The sequence below is a fragment of the Anolis sagrei genome, chromosome X (assembly GCF_037176765.1).
Source record: "Anolis sagrei isolate rAnoSag1 chromosome X, rAnoSag1.mat, whole genome shotgun sequence".
In the NCBI taxonomy this organism is placed as follows: Eukaryota; Metazoa; Chordata; class Lepidosauria; order Squamata; family Dactyloidae; genus Anolis; species Anolis sagrei.
In genome coordinates, this window is record NC_090034.1 from 62,167,476 (window position 1) to 62,182,643 (window position 15,168).

The 15,168-nt window shown below is 42.1% G+C and overlaps 1 protein-coding gene across 1 annotated transcript in view; it reads right to left on the reverse strand.

The window, feature by feature from the left end:
- The window catches only part of PCSK4 (proprotein convertase subtilisin/kexin type 4), a 37,334-nt gene that overhangs the window by 15,735 nt on the left and 6,431 nt on the right, over positions 1–15,168 (reverse strand). The window contains exons 2-7 of the mRNA XM_067473614.1: positions 15,043–15,147; positions 10,913–10,999; positions 10,689–10,817; positions 10,139–10,215; positions 9,893–9,981; positions 7,733–7,905 (exon numbers count right to left, since the gene is read on the reverse strand). Of these exons, the coding sequence (XP_067329715.1) occupies positions 7,733–7,905; positions 9,893–9,981; positions 10,139–10,215; positions 10,689–10,817; positions 10,913–10,999; positions 15,043–15,147 (660 nt within the window). The remainder of the gene's footprint in view (positions 1–7,732; positions 7,906–9,892; positions 9,982–10,138; positions 10,216–10,688; positions 10,818–10,912; positions 11,000–15,042; positions 15,148–15,168) is intronic.

The following is a 15,168-nucleotide window of genomic DNA, read 5'->3' on the forward strand; positions in this document are numbered from 1 at the left end:
GGCAATGCATTACATTATTGTTATTGTTATGATGGTGGTGAAATAAAAGGAAATAAAAAGTGAAAGAAGGAAGCAAACAGGGAGGGAAGAAAGGCAAAGGAAGGAAGGGGGAGGGAATGAAGGAAAGAGAGAAGGATGAAACCAAGTAGTGAAAGAAGGAAAGAAAGAAAGAGGTAGAGAAGGAAGAAAGGAGAGAAAGGGGGAGGAAAAGGGGGAAGGAAGAGGTAGGGACCTCTCTTTCATAATAGTCCAGATATCTACCTCAACTTTGATAAGTTTTACTATAGGCCACAGCAACGCGTGGCAGGGCACAGCTAGTGCCTTATAATTTTTATAAAGGGTCCAGTCTGTTGGGTTTATAGGTTTGCCCTCTGGGTCTTTTAGGTGGTATGTCAATAGGTCCATATCCATGATTTCGGATACTTTAGCTTCCCATTCTTCTTTGGTTGGCAGTTCCTTTAGTTTCCACTTCTTAGCATATATTATCCTTGTGGCTGTTGTCAGGTAGGTGAATAGTTTGTCCTTATTTTTTTTTAAGTGCAATGTCTTCATCCGTAATGCCGAGAAGGAAGTATTCTGGTTTTAATTGTATTGTTTGTAGTATCTTCTGAGAGGCTTCCTGTATTGTTTTCCAGTATTTTCTAGCTCTGGGGCATGTCCACCTCATGTGGCAGAATGTTTCCACATGTGTTTGGCACTTCCAGCATTTATTTTGGATATTTTTATACATTAGGCTCAGCTTCTGTGGGGTCATGTGCCATTGAAAGAACATTTTGTACCAGTTCTCCTTCAGATCAGTTGAATATGTGTATTTTAGTTTCAATTTCCATAGTTGTTCCCATTCTCTTAAGTTTATCGGTCTTCCAATATTTCTGGCCCATTTGATCATGCATTCCTTTATTAGTTCGGTCATGGTGGACCATTCTAGTAGTTTTGAATAGATCTTAGTTATAATTTTCTTTCCGTTCTTTATCAGGGGTTCCCAGAAATCGTCCTTATCCGTGAATCCTATCTTTGAGTCTTTACTGAAATGTTCCTTGATTTGCAAGAATTGGAATCAGGATATGTTTTTGTATTGTGATGTTATCTCCTCTTGTGATTTTAGTTGTATTTTCCCTTCCTTCTTCATTAACAAGTTGCTGTATGTTGGCCATTCGTACCAACCTAGTAGTCTCCTTTGGCTCGCTTCTAGGGGCGAGATCCAAGTTGGCGTTTTTGTATAGAAGGAGTTCTTGTATTTTTCCCATATCCTTATCAATGCAGCTCTTACAAAATGATTTTTGAAGTTCTTCTCGATTTTTATCTTTTCATACCAGAGATAGCCGTGCCATCCGACCCTTAGATCGAACCCTTCCAGGACTAATATCTTCTCTCTTTTAAGTGTAATCCAGTCTTTTAACCAAGACAACCCGCATGCTTTGAAATATAGTTTAAGATCCGGTAAACCGATACCTCCTCTTTTTTTGCTATCTATCAGGTTTTTAAAATTTATTCTCGGTTTTTTCCCCTCCCATACAAATTGTAAGATGTCTTTGTTCCATTTTTCAAATGTTTTGTTGTTTCTGATTATTGGTATGGTTTGGAACAAATATAAAAACCTTGGTAATATATTCATTTTGATTATTACAACTCTACCCAATAGTGGGAGTTTTAGATTTTTCCAAGAGGATAGATCTTTCTTAATATCCAACCACAGTGCTTCATAGTTATTTTTTAGTAATTGGGAGTTTTTTGCTGTTATTTGGATTCCGAGGTATTTCATTTTGGTTGAAATTTTCATGTCAGTTATTTTCTCTAGTTTCTCTTGATTTATTTTGGAAACATTTTTCGTCAAAATCATTGTTTTTTTCTTGTTTATTTTGAGACCGGCCAAGTTGCCGAATTTTTCAATTTTATTTATCCATTTTCTGATGTTGTCTCTAGGTTCTTCGACAAAGCATATCAGGTCAACCGCGAAGGCTTTTATTTTGTAGGTTTATTTTCCTACTTTTGGTCCTAATAATTCCTGGTCTGTCCTTATGTTTCTCATTAGGATCTCGATGGAGAGGATAAAAATTAGGGGCGAGAAGGGACATCCTTGTCTTGTGCCTTTTTGTATTTGGAAACTCTCTGTCAGTTGGCCGTTAATCCATAATTTTGCCTTTTGTGTTTCGTATATTGCTTTGATTGCGTTTATGAAATGGAAGCCTATGTCGACTTCCTCTATTAGGAGTTTAAAGTCCCAGTTCAGGTTATCGAAAGCCTTCTCTGTGTCCAGTGCAAGGAAGGCTATTTCTTTTTGATGGTTGGTCTCATAAAATTCTATTAGTCGATAACCGTTCTCACGTTGTCCTTAATGTGTCTATCTGGGATGAATCTACCTTGGTCTTCTCCTATCCATTCGTTAAGCCATGTTTTGAGCCGTTCCGCTAGGATGTTCGTGAAGATTTTGTAGTCAATGTTGAGCAGAGATATTGGCCTGTAGTTTTGGACGTCCGTCTCGTCTGCATTTTCTTTGTGTATCAGTGTTATAACAGCTTCTTTCCAGGTATCTGGGATATTTTCACCAGTTAGCACAAGGTTCATCAATTTCTTGAGGAATGGTGTTATCTCCTGTTTCATTACTTGGTAGAATCCCGCCGTCAAGGTTCTTTATCGCTTTCTTTATTTCATCCTCAGATATTTCTCTGTTTAATAGTTCTCTATGGTATTCTGATATCTTATCTAATTTTTGTTTTCCCAAGAAGTTCGTGATGTCTTCTTTTTTTATTTGATCTTTATTATACAGCTTAGTAAAAAATTTGTACAATTTGTCCTTAATATCCTGTTCCGATACTATTATATTATTTTCTGCTGAGACTCCGGTTATGAGGTTCGCTTGTTTTTTCTTCCTGATCTTCCTAGCTAGCCAACGGCCCAGTTTGTTTGCATTTTGAAAGGTTTTTTGTTTGATGAATTTCAATTCTTTAGCCATTTGTTCTATCTCTAGTTGGTGTTTTTGCTCTTTTAGAAGGTCCAGTCTGTCTGTCTTTTGGTTTTTGTTTAAGATTTTTTTCCTCTCTATTGATTTCTGCTTGTATCTCTTGCAGTTTTTGTCGTTGTTTTTTGTTTTTGGCCGCAGTTTGCTGAATAAAATGGCCCCTCGTGACTGCTTTGCAGGCATTCCAAATTGTCTCTGGCTTTACATCTGGTGTAATGTTATTGTCGACATATTCCTTTATCAATGCTGTGTTTTTCTTAATATCTGCCTCTTTTTTCAGTAGGTTGTCATTCACTCTCCATCTTCTCACATTATTTCTATGGTTGATTTTCATTTCTATTGGACAATGATCTGAGTAATTCCTGGCCAGAATTTTTCTTTGGGTTATTTTGGAGGTTAAGGACTTTGAAGTCCAGATGTCAATTCTGGACCAGCTTAGGTGTCTATTGGAGAAGAATGTGTAGTCTTTTTCTTTTGGGTTATGTGTTCACCAGGCATCTTGTAGGTCGAGTTCTTCTTTCATTCTTACTAGAGATTTTGGAAGTATACTGATTTGTTCTTGTTTTCTATTTTTCTTTTTGGGGTTTTTGTTGGATTCGGTATCTAAAACACCATTAAAATCTCCAAGAATGATCAGGTTGTCAAAGTCTTGTTCTTCTATGTGTTGCTTTAGTGCTGTCACAAATTTGGTCTTTGGTCCATTTGGGGAGTATATGTTGCAGATTAGGGTTGTTAGCCATCCTATTTTTAGCTTTACCCCCACTATTCTGCCTTCCTGATCTTTGAAATGTTCTCTTTTACGTACACCACCACTCCTCTTTTTTTCTGTTGCCAAGGAATAGAATTCTTTACCCAAATTTTTGTTCATCAAATGTGATGCATGTTTTTGTTTTATATGAGCTTCCTGCAGCGCCACTAGATTGTATTTGGCTCTCTTAATGTGGTTAATTTTTTCCCCTTTAGTCAGGGAATTGAGTCCATTTATATTGTTGGAAAAACATTTTATTTCTATTTGTACATCATTCATCATCATCTTTATCATTAATAAGTATCTCATCCGGGGTGGTTTCGTCTTCTTCGGAGTTGTTCGGCTGCTGGGTATCCATGCTAGTTGTTGCTCTGGTATATTCTGGTGAGGAAAAGTGGCGTTTCGTAGTCATTCTTGTCTCTCTTGATTCGTTTGAGGTATTTTGCTCTTTGTCTTTCTTCAGTTTCTTGTAGAAATCCCAGGCTTTTTCTTCGGAGGTGAGTCAGTGTCTGTTCTTTATAGGTGACCATTATGCCTTTGGACTTTTCACATCTAAATCTGATTTGGAGTTTTTTTAGCTCATCAGTCAGGAAAAATACTTTCTTCTTTTACTTAGGGTGGACATAGAATGTTCTTTTAAGATGATCACTCTATTTTCTTTGAAGAAGGTTGGTGACTCACTGTTCTTCTTGAGGATTTCGTCGCGTGTTCTTTTTTTGTTGAATTGAACAATTACATCTCTGGGAGCATTATTTCTTTTGCCGAAGTTAGTGGAAATTCTGAAGGTCCTGTCTATTTCCTGATCCATTTGTTCTGTTTCTTTTTGCAGGATTGACGCTGCCATTTTCACAATTATCTGTCTTATATTTTCTTTTGGTTCTTCCTGGATGTTTCTAAATCTTAATTGAAACTCTAGCTCTTTTTGCTCTAGTCTTTCCTGCATTTGTTCTAATTTTGTGTTCTTGATCTCTAATTTTTTTACTCTTTTTTGGATTTTTTCTTGCGTTGCTTCTATTTTCTCTTTATCCAATTTGAGTTCCTTCGTTCCATTACGTACTGTTTTAATCTTAAGCAACATAAGTTCTGCTTTTATAAAGCCGACGTCTTCAGCAAGGTCAGTTTTCATATTCTGGATATGCTCTTGAACCCTCTTGTACTTTTCTTCCTGTCTCTCCACCAGGGTTTCAATTTTTTGTTGGTGAAGGTCTTGTTTCTCAGCTAGTTTTTGTATTTCTTTTATTACGTCTTTTAGTGATGTTTCCTCCGATCCTGAGGGTCTTCTCTGTGTGCCTTTTATCTCTTTGATGTCTTTGTTTTTTGGTGTAGCCATGTTCTTCTTCCAAGTCCTGATTTCCTTTGCCAAGGTTATATGGTATATTTTGTCTTAGAGCTTTATGTTATGTTATGTGGTGTTGTTCTGTTTAACTTAATAGGTTAATTAATTAGTTATTTATCTTTTAAACTTTTAATCTTTCTGAGGTAGGAATGCTAAAAATTGACTAATGAGGATTGGTGGGTACCTTAGAACTAAATTGATAAAATATATTATTTAATATATTATTTATTCTTGTAGTAGATAATAAAATGCAATATCATAGATTAATTGATTAATTAATAGTTATAATAAATAGTAATGTGCAATATCATAAGTTGATTAATTAGAAGGTGGTATAAAGACTTTTAAATAGATTAATTAAGTAATATGTTGATAAGTTGATTAATTTCTCTATAGAGTTATTTGTGTATTTAATTTAGGTATACAATTTGATAGTTAAAACATTCCTTTAGATTCTTCTTTTGAAGTGAAATATCTCTTTTATTAATATATTGTGAAGTTCGGTTAATTCTTTATTTTATATGTATTTAAATATTTATTTTTCCTATTTAATTGATGTATTAAGGCACTCTGAATTGTTTTAATGTTTTAGGAAGTGTCAAAACTTTGGACAGGTGGGGGGGAGGGTAGTAGTTAATCTTTATTTTCTATCTTTCTTCTCACTTTAATCATCCTTCTCCGGTCCTCTTTTACATTGTATGCTTTACTATCGTCTCTCTCGCCTCCGTTTAGGATGGATTCTCTTCTTCTCTTCTTTCAGCTTTTGCCAGCTGTTCTCTCCCTTCTGTGGTTCCTACCGTGCCTGCTTCTATTCTCCCCTCCCTGCGTCTCATTGAATGATTTGATTTATTCATTTATTTGTCTTTTTGAGTTTAATTAGTATTTATTATTTTATTTTTATTTTATTTTTTCCTTTACTTCCAGTTATTTCCGCCCTCACTGAGGTACTCTTGCCCTTTCTTAGAGCTCCCTCCTTCCTGTATCCTGTTGCGCACTCCCTGATTTCTCGGCTTTGCTGTTTTCTTGCCGCTCTATCCCGTCCTTTGCCCTCTTTGATTTTAGTTGTTTAAAAGGAACCTTCCCTCCAGATCGAAGCAGTCTATTCTTCAAAGTAAGTGTGGTCTTTTATTTATTTATTTATTTATTTATTTTCCACTCGGGCTGCCATGTAAGAATGTTTAGTTGGTTGAAGTGGGAGCCTTCCCTCCAACTAGTTAAAGTTAATATTAAACTGCAAAAGTTCTTTCGGTTCCTTTTCTTCTCCCGTTCCTGGCCCTGTTCCCTCTGGCTTCTTCTGTCTCCAGTCTTTTATGATTGTTTTAGAGAGTATATTTTAATTCATTACTTAATAATCACTATGAGTGTCCTTTTCGTACCCAGAATGAATTTAAAGGGTGTTCTTTGGTAACTTACTGTTACACTGTGGCTGGTCTCTCGCCTCACCGCTTGTAAGGTCTTTTTCTTTTTTCCCTTTTGGTTAAAAAGATGAGCAGGGCTGGCAGTTTCTGCAAGCTGTCACTCGCTTCCCTCCTCTTGGCCCGCTCGCCAGCACCCCTTTGCCGGGCCCACTCGGCTGGCCCCCATGAGGGGAGTCAGCTTTTGGGGTCGTCGGTGGGGTTGCCTGGGCTTCGCGTCCCCTTGTGGCTTTTTTTCCGCCTGGGGAGGGGGGTTTAAACGGCCCACCTGGCCTGAAAGGTGGTTGATATCCTGAGCATTCTCAGAATACCCTACCTGCCGCCATCTACGCTCACCGGAAGTCCAGGAAAGCAAATCTTAAGCAACATTATCTCCTCTGAGAGGCACCAAGTAAACATCACTTAATTTAAACGTGACCAAGAAACCATGAAATCATGCTGCAAGGATTTCTCACAGGGTCTCTCAGAATATCTAATTATTCTATCTTTCACTCCACCCGTCCTCAACCCTAATCTGGCTTCACGGGAAAACTCCTCATTGCCTAGAGGCTGTTTCACAAGGGAACCGAACTCCTCATTTTCTGTTGCCTGGGAACAAGGACTGGAATCCAAAACAATGGCCTCATCGGCCTGCAATTCTCTCTGAACAGGACCGGCAACAGGGAACCCCCCCCCCCCCAATCTCTGCACTTCAGTGCAGCTGTACTGAATGCATTGCCCCCAAGAGCAACGTCAGCAGACAAGCAACGAAGCACTCTCTGCGCACAAATCTAGCAAGGTTTAAGCTTTTCCTTCATTCCAGTCACTCTGTAGAATCATAGAATATTAGAGTTGGAAGAGACCCTAAGGGCCATCTAGTCCAACCCACTTCTGCCAAGCAAGAAAAGCACAATCAAAGCACCCCTTGACAAAGTACATTAGAATCAAAAATCAGAAGAAAATTTGGGGTTGGGAAGCCTTTTGCAAATCAAAACGGCAACTTGCAAATGCAAAACTTCTGTATATGGAAATCCAATTCAGAGTTTCCTTTTTTCAAAAAACACCTTTCTGGCGGTCTGCGAGTGAAATTGTCCAGAAGTGTCTGCAGATCCAGGATCCCAATGGCAGCTCCAGCCCAAACACTTCTGGAGGGCCCAGGTGGTCACTCACGACTGAGGGAGGATGAGCCCACCACCCCATTCCATGTCCCGGAGAGGGTGCCTCCAAAGCCAGGCAAGCCCTGGATTGGAGGCTGGAGATGCAGAAGGGGCCGCGGAGATGGGGCCCGGACTCACACTGAGCACCCCTTTGAGAAAGGCTTTGGTAGCCAGGAAGGCAGGGCCGTCCACAGTTCTCCCATCGTCCTCGGGACCCCAGCTGGCACTGTAGATGTGGATGTGCTGCGGGTGCAGGCTCAAGGACTGGGCCTCCACCACGTCCGTCACTGGACCATCCAGCATCCGCACCCCTGCAAGGGAATGGAGAGGCAAGGGCTAAGATCATAGCAACTGTGTTGTCAAAGGCTTTCATGGCCAGAATCACTGGGTTGCTGTGAGTTTTCCAGGCTGTATGGCCATGTTCCAGCAGCATTCTTTCCTGACATTTTATCTGCATCTGTGGCTGGTGGCATCCTCAGAGGTTCTGTTGTCAGTGAGGCAAGTGGGGTGTATATACTTGTGGAATCATGTGGGAGAAAGAACCCTTTTCTGTTGCAATTAATCACCAATCTGCAATAAATCTTGCCAACCAGAAGGCTGATAGTTCGAAGCCCAGGTCAGGGAGAGCACCTGACCTTTCAGCCCAGCTTCTGCCTACCTAGCAGTTCAAAAACAAATATGTGAGTAGATAAATAGGAACCGCATTAAAAGCAAGGAGGTATTTTAGGCACGGCTTTTCCATCAGAAAAAGGAGGAAAGTTTACAATAACAGAAAAATGCTCTTTGGCAAGGAGATGGAGCAACAGCACTCTGGAACCGAACACAGCCTCCAAAGATGCCGTAAGATGGGAAAGCCTAAATACGTACCTCTATCTGTTGTCTCTCTTGTCATTATATAATTGGCATTGGATGTTTGCCATATATGTGTTCTGTGATCCGCCCTAAGTCCCCTCTGGGATGAGAAGAACTGTAAATGAATAAATTGAGGTAGAAACAGGAGAACTCCAGACAGCAAACAATCAAGGGCTGGTAAACACCTACCAAACAGAGGATGCCCCCAGACACCAAAGGTCAAGCTACCTCTATGCAGAATCCCCCATTAATTGGCTGCAAACTTCATGGCTACTCCAATGCTAATTCAAGCTTGCTAATAGCAACATGCACACTTGCTTCAAACAGACAAGGGTCATTTCTCAACCCTGGGCATCATTCCACAGGAGTATATATACACTCCACTTGCTTTACTGCCAATAGAACCTCTGAAGATGCCAGCCACAGATGCAGGCTAAATGTCAGGAGAGAAAAAACTCTGAGCAAGTCAATTGTTAAATTGCTTTGCATTGTATTTTTAACAATGTTAATCGATGTATACACAGCTTGTTGTCAGAGGAAGGAGAGAAGGGCTACAAGAAATGAGTTGAGACACAAAAGATTTTTCACAGTTCTGAAGGGAGTGATTTCTAGGCCCGAAGATGACTGCAGACGCAGATTGTAGCCAGGAAATCCTTCTTGGGAGGAGAGCAAGGACCAATCTCAATCAAAGAGTGAAGAGTAGAGACATCACACTGGCAACGAAAATCCGCATGGTTAAAGCAATGGTATTCCCTGTAGTAAACTATGGATGCGAGAGCTGGACCATGAGGAAGGCTGAGTGAAGGAAGAGAGATGCTTTTGAACTGTTGTATTGGAGGAAAATGCTGAGAGTGCCAAGAAGATCCAACCAGTCCATACTCCAGGAAATAATGCCCGGCTGCTCACTGGAAGGAAGGATATTAGAAGGATATTTGGTCACATCATGAGAAGACAATGATGCTGGAGAAAATGGAAGCAAAAAGACAGGCAGACCAAGGGCAAGATGCTATCCTTGAAGTGACTGAAGTTGCTGGGGGTGGCCACTGTTGACAGGGAGCTCTGGTCTGGGCTGGTCCAGGAGGGCAACAAGAGGCAGAAGCAACTGAATAAATAAACAACAACAAGCAGCTCACTGGAGGGAAGAGTATTAGAGGCAAAGTTGAAGTACTTTGGCCACATAATGAGGAGACAGAAAAGCTTGGAGAAGATAATGATGCTGGGGAAAATGGAAGGAAAAAGAGGGACCAAGGACAAGAGGGATTGATGGTATCTTTGAAGGGACTGGCTTGACCTGGAAGGAACTGGGGGTGGCCACTGCCCACAGGGAGCTCTGGTATGGGCTGGTCCAGGAGATCATGAAGAGTTGGAAGCGACTGAATTAATAAACAACAACAACGAAGGGAGTGATATTCCTAAGTAGAAGCCAGCCAGCAAATGCTCACTTGCCCCCAATTTTGGCTCTGTAGGCGACGCCGGCTCCACAGATATTGTTGTTGGCGGCTGCAGCTACCTCACCTGCACATCGCGTCCCGTGTCTGGGAGGGAAAAACAAAGAATGATTTTGACACTTAGCACCATTGTGCCATTAATGCAATTGATCTCTATGTCCCTTGTGTTTAATTCATGAATGGGGCAAAGCACAGATCCCCCTAACTCTTCCTATAATTTTTCCAGTATCTCCCTAAAACTAACCTGTTCTCATCCCAGGGATTGTATCGTGGCTGAGGATCAGGATCATTGTCGTTGAAGTCATGACTCGCCAAAGGATCCTGCAGAAAGAGGGAAGCGGGAACCACAACAAACAAAAACAATAATATATAATAAAATAATAAATATAAATAATAACAATAATGTAATAATAAATGTAATAAATTGTTGTTGTTGTTGTTGTTATTATTATGGCAGGAAAATTAATCCTCGAGAGATATCTAAACATGAGGAAGAACTTCCTGACCGTAAGAAGAGTTCAAAAGGAAAATTCTCGGCCTCCTCAGAGTCCGGTGGAAGCTCCCTCCTTGGAGGCTTTTAAACAGAGGCTGGATGGATGGCCATTTGTTGGAGGTGCTATTATGATGCTTTTCTTGCTGGCAGAAATAGGGATTGGACTGGATGGCCCATGTGGTGTCTTCCAACCCTAGAATCCTATCTATCAGTCTATCTATCTCTTAAGAGGTTGGACTGGATGGCCCCTTCCACCTGTAGGATGGTTCAATGATGCTCTCAAGCCCCACCTCCGACTCACATAGTTGGGGGCCAGGTCTGGGTGGTCCTTCTCAAGCCCGTCGTCCAGGATGCTGACCACGACCCCGGATCCTGTGTAGCCCTGTCTCCAGGCACTCAGCACCTCCAGGTCCGGATGCAGCTCGTGGTTCTCCAGGGGGAAGAAGAAGAAGACAAGGGGCTCTCAGACACAGGGGGGCTCTCGGGCACCTGGGGACCAGCCCTGCTCCGCGCCGCACAACGCACCATGTACCACTGCTTGGGGAACCAGGGGTCACTGGGCACCGCCCTCCGCACGCGCCGCTTCAGTGTCTGCTGCTCGAACCACAGGATCTAGAGCCAAAATACACCGGGAGTCACCTGCCTGGAGGTCTTCCGAACAAGAGCGGTCCGATCGATTGATCAGTAGATAGATAGACAGTCAAGAATATAGAAAAGGACAGGGGTGAAAATTAGAGACGTATAAAGAGTTAGAAAGAAAATTTATTTGGAAACTAGCCATGCCCTGCCATGTGTTGCTGTGGCTTTTTGAAGTAGAGGTAGCTGACTGGACAATTATGAAAGAGAGGTACCTACCTATTCCTTGCCCCCTTTTTCTTTCCCTTCTCCTTTTTCTCCTTTCTTCCTTCTCTACCTCTTTCTTTCATTGCTTTCTTCACTCTTTAGTTCCATCCTTCCTTCTCTCTTTCCTTCCTTCTTTCCCTCCTCTTTTCTCTCCTTCTTCCCTTCTCCCCTTCCTTCCCTCCCTCCCTGTTTTCTTCATTCTTCCACTTTTATTTTCTTTCCCCTTCTTTACCTCATTCCTTCCTTTCCTCCCCTTTCTCTTTCCTTTCTCCTTTGTCTTCTTTCCTTCTGTACCTCTTTCTTTCTTTCCCTCCTTCCTTCCCTATTTCCTTCCCTCCTTCATTTTTTTCCTCCCTCCTTCTCTCTTTTGTTCCTTCCCCCTTGCCCTCCTTCATTCCTTCCCTCTTTTCCTCCCTGCCTTCTGTCCTTCCTTCCCATCTTCTTTCTTTCTTTCTGTGTTAAGGAGGTCTTGGCTTTAGTCCTGCCTCTTGTTGTTTCTCCCTCCTGTTGCTTTCTGCTGCAGCCTAGCCACCTGGGACATCTTCCTCGTTCCCCTTCCCTTGTGCTCTGTGCCCACTTCTCCCACCGCCAGCACCACTGCCACCATCATCTTGGGCTCCCTTGGTAGCCACCAAGGCCAGAGCACATCGACAGCAGGCGCCCCAGGCAGGTGGTTGCCATCGATCACTCCGCCATCCGCTATCCATCCTTGGAGGCCAAATAGAGGGAACAGAAGAGACAGAGCAGAAAACACTAAGCGTTTTGGACTTCAATTCCCAGATTCCTTTCTCATTGTCCAAGCTAGTAGAGGCTTCTGAAAGTTGAAGTCTAGTGTGTGGGAATCACTGTGAGGGGCTGAGCCTCCCTCCTTGGGCCTGATGGAGCCACTGGGGTGGCTCCAGCTGCTGCCAGGGCTTGCCTCACCAAGCCTCCATGCCCTCCATCGGGCCAGGCCTTCTCCTTCCTTCCTTCTTTCCTCAATCAAGAATCCTAACCTGGGGATGTAGACGTGTCAACCAGTTCTGGAGGGGGTATCACTCCCCCTGAAGGACTGGGTTCACAGATTGGATCAAGGGCTCCTGGACCCATCTCTCCAGAGAGAGATGCAATGTTTAGGCTTCCTACCACCTTTGGTACCAGCTTTAGGTCAAAGGACCTAACCTCAAGGATGGACTTCTGCAATGCGCTGCCCTTCGTATCAAGTTCAGGAATTCTCCAATTGGTTCAAAACACAACAGCCAGACTAGTTATAGAAACTTCCAGATGTGAGCACATCACCCAACAGGGGGGTTATTATTATTATTATTATTATTATTATTATTATTGCTTTTATTAGTTTATTCTGTTATTACTGTTATTACTACATTTCCGTTATTTTACTCTATTATTATTATTATTTCTTTTACATATATTATTTTACTCTTTATTATTATTGGAAGCATACGTAAGCAAATTTACATTGAAGAAGGTTAGAATAATGGTTTAATCAGTTGGACAGTCTTATCTTAAATTATAGTTTTATGTAAACATTCAAAAACATTTAACCTACTGATGCCTCAATTACTGCATTTTTATTGGTATCTATTTTTATTTTGAAATTTATCAGCTGCTGCATTTCCCACCCTCGGCTTATACTCGAGTAAATATATTTTCCCTGTGTTTTGTGGTAAAATTAGGTGCCTCAGCTTGTATTTGGGTTGGCTTATACTCGAGTATATACAGTATTTTATTTTCATACATTTTGACTTAGTTGTAGCCCTCCTTGAGTTCTTAGGGGAGGCGGGTAACAAATAACACCGGGACTGTGGCGCAGCTGGCTGGGAGTCAGCTGCATTAAGATCACTACTGACCAAAAGGTCATGAGTTCGAAGCCAGCCCAGGTTGGAGTGAGCTACTGACCAATTTGTGTAGCTTGCTGTCGACCTTTGCAGCCTGAAAGACAGTTGCATCTGTCAAGTAGGAAATTTAGGTACCGCGCATGCGGGGAGGCTAATTTAATTAATTTATGACGCCATAAAAATCTCCAGCAAACATGCAAAGAATGAGGAAGTACTTCATCAGTGTCACAAATGGACGGTGAAGCGACAGCTCCCCTGGTGGCCAGAATACCCTCATCAAAAACCTAGAAGTTAAATAGCCTCTGTGTGTAAGTCTATATATGTTGTGTGTCTATGGCATTGAATGTTTGCCATGTATATGTACATTGTAATCCGTCCTGAGTCCCCTGCAGGGTGAGAAGGGAGGAATATAAATACTGTAAATAATAATAATAATAATAATAATAATAATAATAATAATAATGGGATTTGCAGTACTTTCACCCAATTCAGCTTCAACTTCCACAGACCACTGTGACCCACACAAATGAAGGACCTGGACCAAACTTGACACACAAACCTCCCGTGACCCACTATATGTCCTGTTGAAGTTTGGGGGAGGACGGACCATGGATGATGGGATTTGCAATACTTTAACTCACTTCCAGAGAGCACTGCGATCCCCACGAATGACGAACCAGGATCAAACTTGGCACACAGACCCCCTCCCCCCCATGACCCACTATACGTTCTGGTGCAGTCTGGGGGAGGATGGACCATGGATGTTAGGATTTGAAGTACCTTCATCCAATTCAGCTCCAACTTCCACTGTGACCCCCATGAATTACGGACCTGGACCAAACTTGGCACACAGACACCTCATGACCAACAGAACATACTGGAGAAGTTTGGGGGCCACTGACATTGATTTATGGGAATTATACTTCACCTGCATTGAGGGAAACTGTGACACCCCCCCCCCCCCAACGACAATGGACCAGGACCAAACTTGGCACAACAAAGCCCCGTGACCACCTGAACATATTGCAGGGCTTTGTGAGAATTGACCTTGATTTGGGGAGTTGTAATTCACTCTTCCAGAAAGCAATGAACCCAGCCAGTGATGAACTTGGACCAAACTTGGCACACAGACCCAACACGGGAACTGTGCATACTGGCAGGGTTTGGGGGTGATTGCCCTGGGAATCTGGGAGTTGTAGCTCACCCTTATCTAGATATCACTGAACTCAGCTGATGTCGGATCTGGACCAAACTTGGCACACAGACCCAACATGGCCAACTTTGAATAATTGCAGGGTTTGGAAATGATTAACCCATGTTTCCGGGAATTGTCGTTCACTCACATCCTTATGCATTTTCTAATGGGAGCATTCATAAAAAACAAAAGGAAAGACTTCTAACCCTGCAGATATGGTAGCCATGTATAAATAAGTAAGAGGAAGCCACAGGGAGGAGGGAGCAAGCTTGCTTACTGCTTCCATGGAGATTAGGACAAAGAAAAATGGCTTCAAACTACAAGAAAGGAGATTCCGTCTGAACATGAAGAAGAACTTCCTGACTGTGAGAGCTGTTCAGCAGTGGAACTCTCTGCCCCAGAGTGTGGTAGAGGCGCCTTCTTTGGAAGCTTTTAAACAGAGGCTGGATGGCCATCTGTCAGGGGTGATTTAAATGCAATATTCCTGCTTCTTGGCAGGGGGTTGGACTGGATGGCCCATGAGGTCTCTTCCAACTTTTTGGTTCTAAGATTCTATGACTGGCTTTAAAAAATAAATAGCGTTACATTAGCAAACTGATATTACCAAACTTCGCAAAACAAATAATGCCTTTCTCAAATAACCGGGGCACCGCCGGATCCCCAAGCTAGTAAGCAATAAACAATGATGATGGTAGTAGTAATAATAATAATAATAATAATAATAATAGAATAATATTAATGACTGAAGTCATTTCAACCCCAGGGTTGGGGGAACTGACCTTTGGCTCTTTCTCTAGGCGGAGGTTCCATCCCCGATGCCGTCTCAAGGACTTCTGGGCCAAGCCCCGGTGCTTCAGGTGGAAATAGGGCTCTCCTTCAATCACCTGGGAAGCAAAGAGGGCATC